Genomic DNA, 20,882 nt, shown 5'->3' with positions numbered 1-20,882 from the left:
ACTTAATGAGATTAATAATCTGAAAAACTTGTCTAATTTATACAGGGATTTACACTTTTTTTTGAAAAAAAATAGTTTTGCAAGGAGACTTCTTATTGTAAAACTCTATATTTTATTTTTCTTTTTAGCCAGAGATTCATTCCCTGTTAAAAAAGAAAAAAAAAACTCCTATTAGAGTTGTGGGTCTAAATTATACTTTTAAATCCTATTGGCCAGAAAAGGAGATTTTACAGCAATTGTGCATCATTTTCAAGGTCCTGTAAATTGATTTTTCAGTCTTGCAATAATGGATTTTGGCCTGGTATTTGCATTATCCACAAAGCGTGTATTACTCTTTCCCATTTATTTAAATGAAGGCTGTGTTTAAAAGATACTCTTCTGCTGGAGACTAAATGGAATGTGTTTTATTAATCTGGGACTGCCTTATTCTCTATTGACTATGTTTATGCATTCAGCAGAGGTTACTGATTCCTATAGCAATAGGAACACTTGAAATGTCAGGTACCTGCTGGGATCAGCTCTCTTTCTGACAAAAGACTGATAAAGCACAAGTCAGAGTAAAAATTTTGAAAATACTTTTGATTTTGGGAATCTTTTTTTATCTATAACTTAATTAAATTGTGTAGAAAATAGCATGTCTTCCTATATTCAGCTTCCTTTGACCATAACACTTCTAGGAAATGAAAAAAAAATACAAATAAGCCTTAACTAAAACAACCAGCAAATCTACATTTAGTAGGGTTTTGATAAGATTATACCAAGCATCATAAAATAAAAACATTTCCAAATGGAATTTATTCTTGAACTATGGAGCATTATCTTGCATGCTCAGTAAAACATGCATATTTAAAGAAATAAAAATTTTTATTCCCTCCAAGAAGTTCTGTGATTCCTAGAACAATATTAAGAAAACAGGCAGCTGCTCAGCAGCATTTTTTGTCCTTGGTCACTGTATGATTTCCTTTGTCTTCTCTTCAGCTCAGAAGAGAGGACTGTTTATTTCCTTTTACCACCCAAATATATTAGTACTTCAAAGACACTAATTCATGTCTCTTACTAACTTATTTATGAAGTGAGGAGGGCCATCATCGTTTAGCACATCAATAGCTGCAGCACAAAAAAAATAAGGTGAATGTAACAGTTAACATTTTTTAATTTTGTGAGTCCACCAAAGAATGGATCTTGTTCATCTGCCTTACATCTAACACCACCTGGATCTACTATGCATGGAACAAAATACTTATTCTTCTAAGATATATTTTTTGAATAAGTAGTGTCTGAGCATGTAATTAGCTATTCCTAAAACTGTAAGCAAAATACCAACTTAAATTTTATCTCTTTCAATATTTTGATGATTATGGTTTGCAATAGTAGTCCTTATTATTTGTTTTTTGTTCCACTATTAATATTTATTATAGGATTTTATATGTATTTCTTCAGATGCAAACTGTAAAGACACGAGAACTGATTTTTTTCTTCTTCTTCTTTTTTCCCTTAGGCATTTCCTGGAAATACAAACTCTGACAGCGTGGTCCGGCATGATTTACAACATCCAGTTATTGCTCGCTATGTGAGGATAGTTCCTTTGGACTGGAATGGAGAGGGCCAAATTGGGTTAAGAACTGAAGTCTACGGTTGCTCCTACTGTAAGTGTTTCCATGATGATCCTTTTTTTCCCTCCCCTAAATAAAAACTCACTTGGAATTTTGGATTAAATCCAAATGTCAAAGACTTTAGTCTAGTTGTGTTACCTAGGGCTTCATAAAAAATTTGTTGGAACTTTAATTATGAGTTGATAGTTTGTTCTTCTCTGGAAGATACAACATTGGAATTTGCAATAGTGCTTTGAAGTTGCTCCTTTCCATCTTCATGATTTCTTTTGTAGAAGGCTTTGGCTATTGTATAAGCTTGAATGGGACATTTGAGGAAGAGATCACATTCAAACAAATGTCATGTAGGGTCATGAAAGATAAAATGGAAGCAGGGCATAATTTATTGCCTGGTGAGAAAGATAAAACAGTAAATTACAATTCTGTCTAAATATCTGACACCTTTTTTTGTGATATTTTGTAGAGTATTTGAATGTGACTTCAGAATTTCTTCTGAAATCTGGGTGAGCAATGGTACCAGGGCTTCCGCAGCTAAGAGCAGAACTGATAATGCTTTAGGAAATTATGCCCTTCCTTTAATTCAATCCAGCCTGTGCTTAAGTTAGCAAACCTGCAAAACTGATTTATGATCATAAATCATGAGTTTATGATATCCTATTTGTATGTACTTTTTAGGCAGTATCCTGGATTTACTAGTGTTTTAGCTGGAAGATGTTATTTGAGACTTGTCTTTCAATAACGGGACTTTAGAATAAAATGTGGAAGACTCATCACTGACTTCCTTAGGTGACATAAGACCTATTGGAGGCCTTTGCCATCCTGACTACCAAAAACAGCTGTGATTTCAACTGGTTTTTTTTTGTTTGATTAGATAGTCAACAGAATCCATACTGTCCTTCAACACCAATAGAACCATGAGGAATAGAGTTTTGATATTATTTTTCTTTTTTCCGTGCAATGAATGTTTTAAAAATGTATATTGAATCACAGAGAATTTATCAACAGCTGGAACGCAGTTGAGAAATCAAATCAAACTTGCTATAGTATTGATGCTGCTGTGGTGGGGGTACACATGATTATAAATATAAGAGCAGGACCTGTTGCAATAAGACAAAGCATAATGTTTTTAAATGAATAGGGGGTCAATTTAGGTTAGATTTAAGAAAGACTATTTTAACAATGAGAGTTCTAGAACTCTAAAAATTTACCCACAGAGGCAGTGGATGCTCCATCCCTGGAAACATTTAAACTCAGACTTTTTGCGACTCTGAGGAACCTGAGCTAGTTGAAGATGTCTGTGATTATTGCAGAGGGATTAAACTAGATGGTCTTTGAAGGTCCCTTCTGACGCAAACTGTTCCATGTTTCTGTGATATCTGTCGCCTAAAGACCTGTAGATTTCACTAAAGTTACCTACAACTCAAAGAGATTTAGCTTCTGAAGTTTTAGGTACAACTCTGATTATTCAGTACATGGCTCTTAATAAACAAGTGTTTACCATCATACTGCTAAAATGTTTTATGTGCTGTTTTAAGTACACCAAACACTACGGCATGGTTAATTTTCCATCATAATAAATACTTGCTTCTAAGTATACTTGATTGCTTGTACATCAAATGTAAATTCAGGCCTTTGATGCAAGAAACCAACATCTAGTTTACTGTCAAATATAACTCTCTTCAACAGAATAAAATGTAGCAGAAACATGATATTTACTGCAATATTTACACTTAAAAATGGTACATTTTGATGAAATGAATAGACAAAATGCTGTAGGTATGCAACAAGATACTTTTGGAGGCTTAAAGTAAATGTGAGAAAAAGTAAAACACAACTTGCTGACAAAATTATTTTAGTTGTTTGATGGAAAGTTGCTTGCTTGCTTGCTGAACTTTTGGAGGAGAATAAAAAGCCCCTGCCAAGGACACAATTTATGGAACAATAAAAATAATGATAAAATGTGTCTTCAAAGAAGAACTAAGGTGTCCCAATATAATTTTATAATTTTACTGATAGAGTATTACTGTTCTGTTTGTATTGGAAATTATTACAGTAATCACTGAAGACTTTTTTATTGTAAGATTTAAAATAATATATTTTGGTTTTATGTTTAAAGGGATTTTTCTTTCAACATTTCTGGGACAATGCAATGTGGTTTTTACATGCAGGAATTGGGCTGCTCCCAAAATGGTATCAGTAGAGAGCAGCACAGCAGCTGAGAAGAAAAAGTAAGAAAATAAATGTGTAAAGAGAGGAAGGCAGCCCTTTGGTATGAATACTGTAACCAGGGAGTACTGTTTACAAATTCTCTGCTTGTCTTCAAATGAATTATTTGGAGCCAGGTGTAAATGCTGCACCTTTCCATGTAGATGTGTCCTTTGGCAGAGGCCAAGTTTTTAACCTTATGATAAGAAGTGCATATATTTGCATATAAATATAAGCGCTGCCATTAACCAGTGTTATTTGCAGATTAATCCTTCTTGTCACTTAAGGAACTAACCATTTAGATAATCACCAGTTTCAAAAGCCTGATTAAAAAACTGGCTTCTACTCAAATCTGCCCCAAATTTTGGAACTATTACCTTAATCAAAGGCTGACCAATACATCATAATTTTAATTTTTCCTTTAGTTAACAAATTAATGTATTTTTTTTATTTAGATCTATTCAGATGCAAAATTCAGATTTTCCCACATTGCACACAAGGTTTAATTGGAAAGCCATGCACAGTGACTGTTAAAATTCTTTCCTTGCACAATGCTGCAACCTGGTCATTAGTCTCAGACCTCTAAGAAAAATGCTTCCTCATATTAAACTGCTTATTCAAATATCAGATCACTAATTGCCATATTTCTGGTTCCTATTTTGTTTGTATGTGTATATAAGATACACATTTACCTTTTTTGTACCAGGGGTGAAATCCATGTCCTTCCTTGCCCAGCAAATCAAGTTTAAAAAGAGGTATGTTTTCCAGAGAGCAATTAGACTTCACATCTGTACCCTGAATAAGTTAATAGCATTACCAAATCCTCTTCTTGTAGTATTGGTTTGCTTAAACTTTAAATTCTGTTCTGTCTTTTAAATTTCATATCTGTATTTTGTGTAGATGAGATCTGTGAGGTTGTCTTCTAGCAGAAAAGTACACAGAAGTCACCAAAAAAGAAATAGGGTCTTACTCTACAAAAAGGTTCAGAATTAAATTTGAGTTTGTTTTTTTTTTTTTCCTATAGAGGAAAACTGACTATATATTATTTTTGAAAAAAATTATTAAAATTGGGTAAAGAAATTGCTTAATAGCTAAACTAATGGAGAAATTTCATGAGCAAAATAAGCTTGAAAAATCACAGCCAATTAATTATTATATTATATAAAAACCACATTTTGGTCAATGAAACTTTTAGTTTTTATTTTATAATTATGAGTTTCATAAACCATAAAGGGGAAAAGGGTCTTTACACTTGAAGGGACATCATAACTCTAAGAACAAGTTACAAAGAAAGGAATATAACCAAAGGCAAAATACCCACTGAAATCAGTTAAATGAAAACTGATGGCCAAATTTTTTTCGTGCTCTTTTGGAGATAGAAAGCAATGGCACATGACATGGATCTTCCACCATGTTCACTTTTATGAATTTTTGAGACAGGCAGCAAAGGTATGGCATCTGGAGGCCATGAAAACTGCAGTATGATACTTTTACTCCTGATTCATCAAGATCATAATAAGTTCCTGCAGGATCACTGCCATATGAATAGTTCCCTTAATCTCCATCCTGTGGCAGATGAATGGCTACATAAAAAGGGCAATATGAATATTATTGCATAGGCTATGGCTATGCTTTTCAAGGTAGCTGTAAGAGATCTTCTGGATCATGAAATCCTATGAGAGGAAAATACTCATGCTACTTTTATTCATAGAGGAAATTTTTATATGGCTGTGCTGATTTTCTGGATCTAAACAGTACATTTGTATTTTTTTATTGCAATTGCACATTTTATGGTAAAAAGTTTTAAATTTCCAATGACTCACTTCTGAATTGTAGGATATACTAGAAAAAAAAACAATAAACTAACAACACCTGGTGATGGCAGAAAGCCATGCAAATATTCAATATATGCAAGGTAGGAACAATTATAAAGCTCCATGAATGGCTGAAAGCCAGGCTTTTTGCATTTACTGACCAGCTCTATTTGCTAACACTTAGGAAGCAGTGTGACTGAACAAATGTCATATGACCTGTATTTGCAAATCTGTTCTTTTACAGATATTAGCTCAACTAATGTACTGCTAGATCAAATGTAACTGTTTCCGTTTTCTGATTGAGGACCAATTTGTGGGTTTTTTTAGGGAGGGAGGGAAAAGAAGTCCTGTGGTTATTCATGAAATAATGAATATTTTTATGGTGAGCATTTACTCTACAAATAGTAAAGTGAATGAAATTTTGGTCATGGAATCATGTTACAAGAAATAAAATGAAATTTGTAGGTGTTCCTAAGGGGTGAGCCAAATGAATATTTGCAAGAACTGATTAGGAAGTATTGAAGTGGTAAAACCTGTGGGCTGAACAGAACTTTTGGTTGCTGTTGTTAATCTGGTTTGCCTGCGGTGACTTTGAGTTAAAACACTGTTTCATTTGACAGTTCATTCTGCTATGCTTATACTTATTTATACTTACTTATACTTAGCATTCAGATGTACTTAGCTGATAGAAAATCTACATTTTCAAATTCTGCTTAGCTTGGTTTCATGCTACAGGCATTAACTAACTATCCATGTCTCACTGTGCCCCATGGTTGCCATACACACTTAAAAGAGAAACTTCCATATTGTTCAGAATAATCTGTTGCATCCAAATACCAAAATGTCTGTTTAAGGCAGATGAGAAAGCTGCTTTATTTCGCTTTTGTTGAATCTTATCAATTTTCACATGTCCAGATTCAAAGGTACATCCTGGACATTGTGTTTTACCAGAATATAGCATAAAAAAAGGTCCCTTAAAGTGTCAACAGGGTATTTCTATTGAAATACCCTGTTGTATATTATTATAAAATAAATTATAATGCCTTAATAAGTGTATGCATACATATTTCTGCTCTTACACTTTTGGTACTTGTGTGAATATATGCCTAAGTAGTAAGGGTACTTCTGTAGTCCAGTAATCTGCATAAAATTTCCTAGCTCTTCTTATGATATTTTATTGCTTACAATAAATGTGCCACTAAGTTTTCTGGTCAGACTTTTCTGTCCACTTTAGTGATGAAACTTCATAAAAATATTAACTATCAGAAAGGAAAAATAATTTTGAAGAGTTCATTTTGTGGAATTGCATAATATTTCTAGAAACTTTACTAACTTGCTGTAAGTGACACATCTTTGAACATACAGGGATTGTAGTGTGGGGAAAAATCAGAACTAAAAGAATCATTTAGCAGAGGCTGCTGTGAGCTACAAATCTTTCCTTGTATCAGTGGTTTGGACAGTAAAGAGTTCTGCTAAACATCCAGCTATTTTTTCCCTTTTCTCTCAAATTTCAGTACTTCCATCCTGGGAACATCTATACCTATTTAGGCCTATGTGTTTGATTTTTAGCCTTCATCTTCACAGCTCATCAGTGGCAAACATAGCTTGATATTCTCCTTCGGACATTAAAGGTGCATGGATGAATACTCATATCTAAACTATGGAGACTGAGGGAAAAGAACTGTGAACTTTTTCTTTGCTAACTTTTAAAGATCTGTTTGAATTTATGCTCTGTTGCTAAGTTTGTTTCCTTGTTAGTGTATTTTTTCTCACCTTTTTGTCAGACAAGAGATTTGTTTTTTTCTGAAGGTCATGAAAATGGACACCTTTTATCCTCCAGATAGTCTCAGGTCATGTTAGTCATTTAACAGAAGAGTTTTGTAATTTAAGACTAAAAATACACTCTATCTTTATAAGTATTCTCAGTACAGGTTTTTCTTCTCCATGGCCTCTCCAGGAAAGAACACTTATGACTGTTCCTATACACATTTGCATAAATTTTGGCATGAAAAATAAGTGAGAACAGGCTTAAGTCCATTTGTTGCCTTCAGATGTTATCATTGACAAATACAGGCCACTTTTGGTAATAGATTCCACTTAAATTTTAAAATTATATAAAAAAGTTGTGGTTTTTGTTTAGTGCATTAAAAAATAAACTTCTAAAATCAGAAGATTCAGGCTGAAACAAAAAAAATATTTCCAAATACCCTATTGTTTAATTTTTTTTTTCAAATCAAATATTTCAGAAATATTTGACATAAAAGGAATTTTTAGTAGAAAAAGGTTTGTTTTATTCTTCATCTTTTTGTTAATCTGATGCAATTTGATGTTTTTTCCTCTCAACTTCTCTTTTTGCATACAGTAAATAATGAAAAATCCATTATTTTCCACTTGTAATTGTAATGAGGCTGCTGGCAGATATTCTCAAGCACCACAGTTTTGAGAAGTGCAACAACTGTGTGTATTCTTTACAGGTTCATTTGTTAGCTGGCAATCAAAATATAATCAGTGTGCTGGTTTCAGCTGTGGCAGAGTTAATTTGCTTCACAGTGGCAGGTGTGGGGCTGTGTTTTGGATTTGTGCTGAATGCAGGGTTGATAATACAGAGTTGTTTTTGTTGTTGCTGAGCAGGGCCTGCACAGAGCCCAGATCATTTATGTTTCTTGTACAGCCACATTGATGAGAAAGTTGGGTGCTGCCTGGGAGGAGACACAGCCAGGACAGGTGACCCAAACTGACAAAAGGACTGTATGGCATTCCAGGCTGTATGGCATCTTGTTCAGCATTGAAAGTAGGGAGAAGAAAGAAAAAGGGGGCGATGTTTGAGGTGATGGTGTTTGTCTTCCCAAGTAACCATCTCATGTGATGGGGCCCTGTGCTCCTGGAGATGGCTGAACACCTGCCTGCCCGTGGGAAGTGGTGATTGAATTTTTTTTTTTTACTCGGTCTGTGGCTTTTGCTTTCCTTATTAAAATGTCTTTATCTCAACCCATGAGTTTTCTACCTTTTACTCTGCCACTATTTTCTCCAATCCTGCTGGTGAGGGAGTGAGTGGCTGTGTGGGGCTTTGTTACTGGCTGGGGTTAAACCATGACAGTCAGTCAGAGAAAAACGAGTATATTTTATAAGAATAGATGACCCACCAGCCTTTTAAGTCATAATCCTAAAGAATTTTCAATTACACTTGAATATTTTTTTAATTATTCATCATTTCCTTTAGAAGAATGTAAAGCTTGTTTGTAAAGGTTATTTTAATTCTTTTTTTGCTTTGAAATGAAGGAAATTTTTTCCCTAGTATATAAACAGAATTTATGGCCAAATTTCATAAAATCTTGCAGGGTTTGATTAATTTTTTTTAAAGTCAGTTATGGCTGTTGTGTAAAAATAGCAGACTAATGTTTTCTAATCGGTTTTCCAGCAGCTGCCCACACACACCACAGGAGGGATCCTCCTTACAGTGATCTGTAACCAGTTAAGAGGAAGATGGAGATTTAAAACATATCCTTCAATAAGCATCTGAAAACATCAAAACCAGAAGCAGAACTAGAGTGTGCTTTTTCACAAAGTAAGAATGGTAGCATTTAGGTAACTACAGTCAAAAACTTCAGTCTAATCACAACAGTCTTACTTTTAATCTTTCTTTGCCTGAAGGAGGACTCATGATGTCTATGCCCAGCATTATTTTCTTGCATTCATGTAAGTGGTGATTGATCCCTTTGTCCATGGTGACTTTTTCACTAGAGAAATCAGGTAAGCTTTTCTTTTTCTCATGAAACAAAAAAATTCAGCAGATTTCAAACTCGAGGTCTTGATTCTATGCCATTGATTTGAACCTCACTGGTATTTATTTTCTTGAATGTCTGAAATAAAATATATTAAGGATGCAGTTACTTCCAGACTCAGTTCAATTTATTCTGCTTTTTCTCAGAAGTCTGGGTGAAGATGATGTGTATCTTTTATTTTAGGCATGGCAAGTGGAGTCTTACTGTGAGTAAATTCTTATTTCCTCTCTGCCAAAGGTTAGTGTTCTCTGATTAGAAAGTGCACCTATCAAAGAGTCAGTATTTTTCCTGTCAGTATTACTGACAGGAAAAAACAAATTTAACTCTTCATAGTAATGCTTTCATAAGGTTAAAACAAGCCTTGGTGTTTATATGTAGTATATCCCTACACAGAGTTACGTTTCTAGACAGTCCTGTTTCAAAGCTGAGCCTCATGTTCATGAGCATACCTTTGGAGAGTTAGGTCACTGTGATTCCAGCTTCTCCCTGAATCCTCTAAAACAGGGAAAAAGTTCAGGTTTTTCCATCTTAAGAAGGTGACATTGTATGGCCCATTTCTCATGGCCAATAAACGTCCCCTCACCTTTCACTCACTGCTGATATTTTCCTTCAAAAGAACAAAAGAGTACAGCTGGAAGGGACCTACAAAAGTCCAATTAATGACCAATTCAGGTAACTAATACTATACTTAAATATAGTATTAGAGACATTATTCAAATGCCTTTTAAACATTGTAGCTCTCTTAATTGCCCTTGCCAGACTGCAGGGGATGCTTTTTAAAGCTAAACTGAAGAATGCATTGTCCTGCTCCTGGCTGCACATGCACATTGTGTTAATGCTTGTAAGCATTGTCTCTGAAACAGAGTCAGAAAAATAAAATGAAATCCTATTTCCAGTTGTAACCTTTGTGTTATATGTCTTTCAGAGACTGCTGGCTTTTCAGACAAATATTAGCATTGTTATTCAACTCATGGTGAGCACAGGGAATGGAATAGAATGAAATAGAACAGAAAGGAACAGAATAGAATAGAGCATAAGAGAACACAACTGAACATTTATGTTTTGTTGTGCCCAGAGCTCTGCAGGAGAAGCTATGACCCAGGTCTGAGGGCTGCGCCCTGGAGAACAGCTCTCTGCAGGGCAGGTGGCAGGGCCATCCAGGTGACAGGGTCACCAGTGTCCTCGCAGCTCTGGGATGAGACCAGAGCTTTCAGGTTATCCTATATTATTCTCATACTGCTTCTCTTGGTGTACAAATACTTAGACATTCTCTTAAATTCTTAGTCCTTCCTGGAGCTGCATAAATTTCCCAACAGCGCTTCCACTCTGAGACAGTGCTTTGCTAAGCCTTGCCTTACCTTCAACTTTCCTGATTGTATCCCCATCCAAAGAAGGAACATCTACCTTTCTGTCCAGCCTCTCTTGCAGGTGCATCCATCCAGTCTCTGTTGCTAAAATCCCATAAGAAAACAGTCAAACTTTTGGGTCTGTTTCTTGTACCAGTGGATTATACTAAAATAAACAAATCTTTGGCTTAGCTAAGCAATATCTTAAATTCAATGGCTTCAGTTATGAGGGCATCAAATCTCTCATAAGCTTTCCGAGATTGGATTCTTTGCTGCTCTTCTTTTAGTTTAAGTATTTCTTAGGCTGTCACAAGAAGATATTAATTCACAATAGAAGTGTTCCATGCAATTTGTATGGAAAAATGTTAGCTCTATTCATATGTAGACCTTTTTATTAGAAGATTTTAGCCTCCATGATGTTGGAGCATTTCTGGTTTTGTTCTGACTGTAATGCTAAAAAAAGGAAAACAAAGGAAAATTTTCCTCTTGAATATAGTTCAAGTTGAAGTGCTTTTTTCTATGGTTTCATCTGGATATTTAGATGGCTTCCTAAATTGCTCTTTGAATAGAAAAGGTTTAAAAAATTCACTTACTAAGTACCTATTTGTACTTGGTGCAGACTGAGGTGAAGGAAAATCCTTTAAATAACAATAGTTGGGATTTTTTAGAAATGCCACTGTACATCAGAGATGGTTAAAGCCTTTATAGTGCCCTGTCATTTCTATAGTGCATGTAATAATAGTAAAATGGGTGTAGAAAGGTGGGGGAAAAAATTAGGTGTCTTTTAAAGATTAAGAATTCATGGCACATTTAGAATTTGATTATGCTTTAGGAATTCATGGTGAAACTTGTTAAATACTGCAGGAAAAATTTAAATATGCTCATAAGTTTACGCACATTAGTTTGAAATTCTGTTTTAACATTTTGCAGAGGTTCAATCGAACAACAATTACAAGGTACAAGTCAAAATGGCAACCATAAGGAAAGAGTGAAAATGCGTATTCAAATTTGGGTGTAGTTTTTGCATTTATATGGTGACTTGAATTCTGAGATCTACATTCATTAAAAAGAATATGAAGTTATGTTATATGAACTGTATCACATATCATATGCACGTATACCTGTTTTGGGTACCTAGTCTGACCTGTTGCTAAATGAGCAGCTGCCTTTCCTGTACTATGTAGAAACTAAGACAACCAAACTCTTCACATAAGTATCTAGCAAGTCTAAAATTTAAGAATATATCTTTAAATAATGAAGAAAGCTGTGGAAATTTTGAAAATAATGTAAGTCAATCAAAAAGAAAAGAGAAAAAAAGTTCTTTTTATGCATTCTAATTCTGTATATTCCTCAGATTTTATCAGACAAAATATTAAAGTTTCATATGGATTACTGCTAAAAAATAATGAATATCTTATTAATAAATAATAAATATTAAAAAAATAATGAATAGCCTATGGGATAGGATCTGATCCTACAAATCCTCTAGAAACTTTCTTGCATGGTAATGTTTCTATCTTTACGTTTCCAGATTGATAAGGTAATTGGAGTTTAATTCTTTTAGTAGGGACATGTTCTTTATTACTTTTTTTTCTAATAGAACATATGTCTTTAATTGTCCTCTTGGTCTTAAATAAATTGAAGAACTTGAGAAACTGGCTTTCTAAAGCCACAGCTATAAAAAAACTAGGGTCAATAATTTCCTTACCTAAAAAAAGCCCTAAAAATTGATTAGGAAGAACTGTAATTTTTATACCAAACCCATATGCAAGGCAGGTGATGCTGTTTTGTAGTGATTTGTTTTGGTAATTATCTTTGTTTACGGTGAGTCAGACCCAGGGTATTTTGTTAGGGGGTAATGAATCAATAAAGAGAAGCACACTTTCAGTAAACATGGACAGGCCAGAGAAGGTAGTTGGTCATTTTCTTCAAGGTGGGAGGACATTTTTGTAGCTGTGGTAGAGGATGCTGGCAATAGTGTGATATGAGAAATGCCCAATGAGCTTATATCTTACAGTAAATGGTTTTTAAACTGATGCAACAGTTCTAATAAACATCTTCAGTCCTGCCCCTTTATTGACTGCTGTTCCAAGAGATTCAAAAGGAACCTAGTAAAGCCTGTGTTTCAGCTGTTTGTCATTTTAACTTTCCACTCACTGACCTAATTTATCTCTCCTTTCCATTTTTAGTTATTTTTTCCAAAAGTCTCTGCTATGACTTCTGTCTCATTGCTTTAATGGTGTAGTTTCCTGATTCTGATCCTTCCTTGTCTGATTTTTCATAAGTAAGCATGAAAAACAAGGGAACATTCAGATTTTTTTTCTGAATTTTGAATGACAGCAGAAATGCACAGTCCTTTTCATACATTTAGATAATGAATTTGTGTCCAGCTTGTGAGTAAAAGTTAATTGTCTTAAAGTCTTCACTTTTGGAAAAATGTTAGAGTGATTTGAGTTGAACTATTTACATTATCAGTGGCTTTGTACCTCATTATCATTTAAATTCTTTCTATAATATGGGTATGAGACCGTGGACAATTTTTTGAAATGTCAGGTTCTGATATGGTATATGATAAATTTCAAACTCAGTTGGCAGAGTTTCAGCCCTTTCAAAACTCAAAAAACAACTTACATAAATTTAGGAATAAGAATATTTGTAGCAAGTTCAGGGGGAGGCTTTTGTCATCATTAGTTCTAATGTAACTAATCACAAGTATTAGTTACACAGCATTGGTTTTGGAGGAAAACTGGCAGGAGAATTGCCCAGGCACTGAGTATGCCTCTGTAAGCCTAAGCTAGGTCATAGTATAAATCACCCAATCTGAAAACTGAAAGAAGGTAGTGCCATGTCTTACACATTGCTGAAGATTTCTACTAACTTAAAGGAAATTTTGGTGGTAACAGCTGGGAAAGAAGTCTGTTGGAAGTTTTTCCACGGCACGCTTTTAGTAAGAGCTGATGACATCTCACCAAAGGCTTTCTGTCAGTGATGATTAAATGCTTACACCATTTTCATACATTATGTGCCGGCAAGACCTCAACTCAAACACAACTCTGAGTTATGTGGCAATTCATCTGAAAACCTTTAATTTTGCGTTATTCCAACTTAATTCTGACCTTAGGTTTGACAGCTGTGTCTTAGGATAGCTGCAGACACAGTGAATGGAATCTCTTTGTGTGGCACTGTATTTTCCACAGATGAAGTAGGGGAATTTGAACAATTGATCTTCTGCCATAATGCAGACATTAAATGCTTGCTATGAATAAACCAACCACTTCTTTTTATTAAATCCAGCTGTAGAGAGGAACGTCATCAAGCTAGACAAGCACATACCCCTCAGTTATTTCACCCAAGAGAGAGCTCAGATATATTTTCCATGTACTTTGACTTTTATTTATGTTGTAAATGTATAAAGCCAGTATTATTCTTGTATTTGAGCTTGCAAGTTTCTATGTTTCTAATAAAATCCTTAGTTTGAGCTGAAGGAAAAATACTTTGAACAATTCAAATCCCATTGAACCTTGGAAAAGCACCTCTCCAAAATGAGGACAGGCTGAAAGTTGTTTTCCTTTTCTAATAAATTCTGAATATTTAGAAAAGTTTACAGCTCAGCTGTGTGAGAAAGGCTAACTAGAAATTCAATATCCATTTTTTGACTTTATTTACTTTCTTGTAACTTAAAAGTTGAAAATGACTGAGTTTCATTTGTAAAATAATGAAAGTAAAATATCTCAGCAGTTAATAATCTTTTTTCTGTAAAATAAGAAATCGTCTTGCCTAGTTGTCACAAATTTTACAATCAGCTTTTGATGAAATTTGTCTTTAGATTTTCTAAAATTTTCTATTGATGGTTTTAAGTCAAAAGAATCATGAAATCATCAGGTTCTGCTGAAAAACATTCTGTTGCACAATTTTCATCCACCCATACTAAATCCAATAATAACAAAATACTTTTAACTTGTGCCATAATTTATTTCAAAGAAATTTTCCTTGTTCTTACTGAGGTGCCATTTCCCTTGACTTTAGGGAAACAATAGCAAAACTGCAGTTGACAGCTTAAAAAAATATAGTATTTAAAATCACAAACAAAACTACTTAGGACATTTATAGAAAATTGCAATAGTTCATTTTTTATAGTTTTATACATGTATTCTCCTGCATTGTAGAGCTCAAGAGAAGAGTTTATACTATTCAGCTGTTTAAGAACATTGGCATAGAATGTATCTTAATTTTTTGTTTTTGCATGTACTGTTTCCAAGGGTATCAGTCTGTTTTTCTCAGCTTTCTGGAATTTCTCTTTTCTTGACTCAATTTTCTGAACTCAAGAATTACTTGTCTATGCAATCATTATTATGTGATTGTAAACTGTATTGACTCTCAACAAATTAACATTGGAATTTCTGTTCAGATACTACCAGAACAGACTTATGATGAGCATGCTGTACCTGAGAACTCGTGCTGTTTTAGAGAATTTTTGTAACGTATGTGGCCATATAATCTATACTCAGTTAAGGGTCAGAATTATGCAACCAGTGGGGATAATGCAGCTTCTGGGGATAAGGCAGGAGTTAGAGCCAGAGAAGATGAATTCATGGTTTTAAAATAAATGTTGTTCTTTATTTCTTCCTTTTCCCTCCAGCATCCACATTTAATCCTAGGTTCTATAAAGAATAATGATGTGAGATTGTCCATCAAGTAGTCCCAATTTCTGATCTCTCTCTTCAGATCTATCGATTTTCAGTCTCCAGCTCCTTCCCTTTGTCAGACATTATATTCATTCAGCATACTGGTTTTCCGCTTAAATTTATTTCAGCCTCTTTCAAGATTTCTCATACTTTTGTGAACGATTTTATAGTACAAAGTGACTTGGTTTTCTGTTGTCTTCAAAGATTTAAAGTGTTGGATTTTCCCAAAATTTCTGATTTTAACAGTAAGTCAGCTTTGTTAAAGTGTTGTTTCATATCTCTAACAAACACCTTACTCAACATTATGTTGAATTTTATAAGAAAAAAGTCAATATTAAACTTTCTGAATCTTATATCTCAAATTCCGGATTTATATGTTTCATTTAATCAAACCTTAAAAATTTCATTAGGCTTCTTACGGATAAAAAAAAGCAATAAAACTGACATTAATATCCGTCATTCATTTTTGACTTAACATTGCAAATCTTAATTTTTTTTTCCTCATGATGGATAAGAGATGGGGTGGAGAAAGAAGTTGGCATTTTATGAGGAAAGGACATTTTGATTTTAACCTTCACAGAAAAACAAGTTATGACCATTTACATTGAGGACAGTGTACTAATTTGGAAAGAAAAAAAATGTTTATTCAATTTTGAAAATTTACAATGGTGTATTATCTCATTCAAAAAAATAGTGACCACCTTTTGTAACTACTTGTTTGTTCAGGATACACTTAGCAACACACAAACCCCCTCAAAGCTCTGTAGTCATTTGCCATACAGAAAAAAACACTTTGTCCAAATGTTTCAGAGCAGAATATGCTGAGTGGGACATTTTAGTCTGCCGGTTGAAGACTACAACTTAGGTCTTGTGGAAGGGAAAAAAAAGAAAAGAAAAAGAAGTCATGATCCCAGAATAAACACTCTATCAGAAATAGAGCAAAGGACCCAGTACAGTCATTGCAGTGAGATCCTTGAATCAATCTGGTGTTTTGTCAATAAGACAATCCAGAATGACACCTAAGGAGAAAGGTGTTTTACCTGCTTAATACTTGAGAGTTAACAATATCTAACAATAATGCCATAATAAAACATACTAACAATTAGTGCATGTCATATTGAAATCATATAAACCTGTGGAGCTACAAATTTAAAATAAACAGAAGAAATGCCAGCTGGCCATTTGCTGTTTAGTCTCAAAACTAAATTTACAGTTCATAATGTCCCAGTGCATGTTCTTGTTTCTCAACAAAGTGAGATCAAATGCTTCCCAGAAGTGCATTAGCACTGGCAGTACAGGGATCTGTGGATGAGCTGAGAGAGTGTTGGGTTGTCATACCAGTGCCCAGCCCTTGGTTCTGTAAATTATTTAGGGCTGGAAATAGTCAGGCTTTGTTGCATTCTTTGCTAGTGTGTGAGAGAGATAGGTGGACCTTTCAGTTCTTGGCTATCCATATGTGTCATCTTTGTGTATCACTTTTCAGAGTGGTAGGGACATGAAAGCATTTCTCTACATCCCATTTATTTCATTGAAATTTGCATGGTATACTTATTAGAATTCCAAAACTCCATAATGTGAATGAGGAGTATTTTTTTTTCGTCATGATGTCTAGGCCTTCCCTTCCAGCATGAAGGCTAGCCTTCCAAGATCTAATCTGTCTTGTTATATGATGAGAACAATAATGCTGCTATCTAAGTTTGCACATCTAATCTTAAATTTCTTAGTCTGTTCTTCTAGATTTAAAGGGGAAAAAAAAGTTTTTTCAAAGTTCTCAGTGCATATAAACCTTACTGTAAGTATTGCACATAGCTTGTTCTAAACACTTTGAATAGTTAACGTGCGCCATTTCATATAGTCACATAAAGAAGCGTTGTCAGCATTTAGGAATCAGTTTTGGGGACTTTGCATTGAACAAGTCTTCCTAAATGTTTTCAATTCTTCAGCCTGTACAAAAGGATTACTCTGACTCTCTTGATACTTAACTAAAAAAGTTTCTCCTGAATGTTGTGATAATTGGGCAACATTTGCTTTTCAATGTCAGATGAGTCACAGATTAAAGAATTACCTGGGTTATGGCCTATATATCCTAACAGGATGCCCAGATTACTAGAAAAGCCCTTTTTCTGTATGAGGCTTTACTGTAGTGACCTGCTTTGTTACCTTCAGGGATGATTATTTACTTTGCAAGAGAAACCATCAAAGTAGGAGGAATAGTAACACTGATGCAGCTTAATGTTCAACAGGATTGTTCTAAAACCAGCTGCACATTAATGGCATGAAAGTTTGAAATCTACAAAGTTGCATTATGGAGGCACTGTGATATTTTTCTGCATCTCTCTGAAGTTGCTACATTCTGTGTTTTCTCTAATTCCTTTAAAGCTTTGTACGTAACCTCGTCTTCTTTCTCCCATCTCTTTTATTAGCACAAAATTTCATTTACCCAGTTACTTCAGCTGACTAGAGCATGGCTTTTCCTATTACTGTGCAAGCTGTTGTGGTAGGCTTTGACCATGAACCCAGGAGTGACTGTCACATAGCTATTAAAATGGGATCCATTAATTATATTTTGCTTGACTGTCTTTGTGTCAGAGAAACAAAGCAGTACCTTCCAGGTGTTTGCTCTTCAGAGCCATCAGCTCCTGCCCAAGGAGGCCAAAGGACTGGCTTGTCTCCCACAAGGTTACTGATCCAACATGAGTAAAGCACAAAATAACGAAGATACTTCACATTTTAGAAGCGAAAATAAAACTTAAGTATTGAAACTCTTAGAAATAAAAAAAAGTATATAAGAAAACTGCTGGTGGCCCTATATAAGCTACTGCTAAGGGTTAGAAGTTTAATTCTTAGCCTTCCTAAGGTTTTCTTTACAGAAATGTAGAATAAACCAAATCAGAGTTAAGTACTGTTCCAATTAAGATTGAGCTGTTAGCACAGCATCACAGTGCTCCTAAAAAGAAGTATTTAAAACTATACCATTTTTTTTGAAAAATTTGGAGGTTCTGTTTCTGTGTCTCTGACTGTCTCATATAGTCATTCAGTACTCATATTTGTTGGTTTTCATTTTGGATTAACCATAATTTTATGACACAGAAGTTAAATTTGGAGCAGCTTTATTCTCTTTTCTGGTTTTTTTTCTATATTTCTGTATTTTCTATATTTCTACTCAGGAACTGTGAGTTTAATGAATGAAGAGAGTTTTTTAGCATTTCTTAGAAAATCAAAATTCCCATTAATTTCCCCTACATAAAAACAGGGACTAGAATTCATAATGAAGTTATTTTCTTTCATGGGAGGCATTGTTGGCAGAAATTCAGTAGTATTTTGGATAAGCTGAAGAGTCTTTGGTCCCTTTACCTCTATTTACTGCAGTTTGCTTATAATAGTAATTAAACATTTATTGCCTGACCACAGTATTCAGCACTTCCTCTGGATGACAGAAATGTTTCAGAGAAGTAAAATTGTTCCATGTGTTTTATTACAGTTCCTTGGTACTTTTCTTACTTTTCCGGTGCAATTTTTCAGTGAAATCAGATTTTTAAAGTATTATACTGGTTATGTAGGTAGGTAAACAAAAGCAGCATAAAAATGCCTAATAATGTTCACAACAGCAACCAATTAATCAATGTATTCTCTGAAAAATCCAAAGTATTTTCAAGCATTACTAAGAAAATATGTTACTAAATCAGATCACAGTTCCCATCCTGTACTTTTTTCTTGTCCCCAGGCTGTACAGAGTTAGTAATTCATCTCTGCCATGGAATAATGATGCAGAAAAACATTCTGATTCCTCTAGAGGAATTTTCTCAGATTTTGTGTTTATTTTACAAAAATGACTCTGTTTTTCAGAATTCGTTTTTATTGAATATGGCTTTAAGGGAATGCTCTGTATGCAGTTTGGGGTGGGTTTTTTGTGGTTATCTTAGAAAAATTTCACTCAATTTCATTTCAGCCCTCAGATTTTACAAAAAACTCAAAATTTGTGAAACTTATCAATAATTTTCTAATTAGTAATCAAGATTCAGATTCCACTAGACTCAAATGCTCTGCTAAGCTGAAATAGAAGAATGATCTGTAAATAATATTTATCTAAAACATGTATGACATTAAGCAGGAAAACTTGGCCATTTAAGTATTGTATCTTTTACCTTTGTTCTGAAGAGATGCGTGAGCTTCCTCAGCAGGATCTATGAGCTTCTGATGACTTCTGTTATGTATGTGGCAAAATAAGTTGTGTTCTTATCTGAAATGCAAACCTATACTGGCTAACATTTGGTATAAAGGGCATAGTTACCCATAGATTTATATACAGAAGGAGTATTTTTCTCAGATGAGTGACTATCATTATTATTAGATAAGTACATCCATTAGATTTGCATCATGGATATTTCTACTACCTATAATTGTCTTGAAAGAAACTGAGTTCCCAGGGTCCCTGTGCTTCTGCTGTTTAGCAAGGGAGATGTAAAGAGCAAAGCAAAGGACAACCAAGTTTCTGTGCTCCCTATTATCACAAAACCCAGGCAAATGTCCCGTTTTAAAAACACTGTGAAGTTCACCAGGTACATATGCACACAGAAAAAGTAAATGAGTATTTATAAATCCTTGAAATTTTTCACAAGTAGAAATTAAAGTTTGAGTGTGTTGTCATATTATTATGCATCACATAGTGAAAAGGAACTGGCTTTAAAATATTCCTTTTTATTTTTATGAATAAAGTGTCAAAGCATAAAAGAGTTCTGATAATATTCTGAGATTTTTTTTCTTATACTACTTTTTTTTCAGTACTAAAGATTCAATTCAATTGCATTACATATTAAAAATCATTGACTTGCCATTTTATTGTCATTGCTCAGAGGGAAATATTTAAAAAGTCAAAAAAATAACATTGCAATTCAACAGACATAAGATATTTGGTGTTTGCTTTTGTTGTAAGAATAACATTATCCTTCAACTGTGTGCACTGTGTAATCAGAAATCAAAAAATCCTGTTTATACAAAGGATTACCTCTTTTCTAGCAGCTCAGTACCAGTCATATCAGAGATATGAGATTTATTATGGTATGTCCTTTGATAATAGCAATATCCACACTCATAAGATATTTTGTAACTGAAACACCAGAGCAGCCATTTGGAAGCTGTCCAAAATAATGTGGATTTTAGAAAGAAAATGAAACAATATACTTCTAATCCAGGAAAGCATGTAAGAACTGAGGTACTCATAGGAAAATTGCACTATTACCTTATGTCGGAAAACACTTGTCAGTTTAATCTGTTTGTGGCTATGCTGAAACTGAGACACAGAGAAGAGCTGGACAGGGTGGGCTTTGTCCTTCTTATAGAGGAACTTAGGCACACAGTGAAACTATCCTTTGGGAAAAGGCTGTGAGAGGTTGTGTTGCAAGAACCTGAAAGGAGATTGTAGCAATGGGTCTTGGTCTCT

General features: G+C 34.3%; 1 protein-coding gene across 1 annotated transcript in view; it reads left to right on the top strand.

The window, feature by feature from the left end:
• The window catches only part of CNTNAP2 (contactin associated protein 2), a 1,031,263-nt gene that overhangs the window by 442,820 nt on the left and 567,561 nt on the right, over positions 1 to 20,882 (top strand). Inside the window, exon 4 of the mRNA XM_064704986.1 lies at positions 1,499 to 1,646. Within this exon, the coding sequence (XP_064561056.1) occupies positions 1,499 to 1,646 (148 nt within the window). The remainder of the gene's footprint in view (positions 1 to 1,498; positions 1,647 to 20,882) is intronic.

The sequence above is a fragment of the Zonotrichia leucophrys genome, chromosome 2 (assembly GCF_028769735.1).
Source record: "Zonotrichia leucophrys gambelii isolate GWCS_2022_RI chromosome 2, RI_Zleu_2.0, whole genome shotgun sequence".
NCBI lineage: Eukaryota > Metazoa > Chordata > Aves > Passeriformes > Passerellidae > Zonotrichia > Zonotrichia leucophrys.
This window is presented reverse-complemented; position numbering and strand designations above follow the sequence as displayed.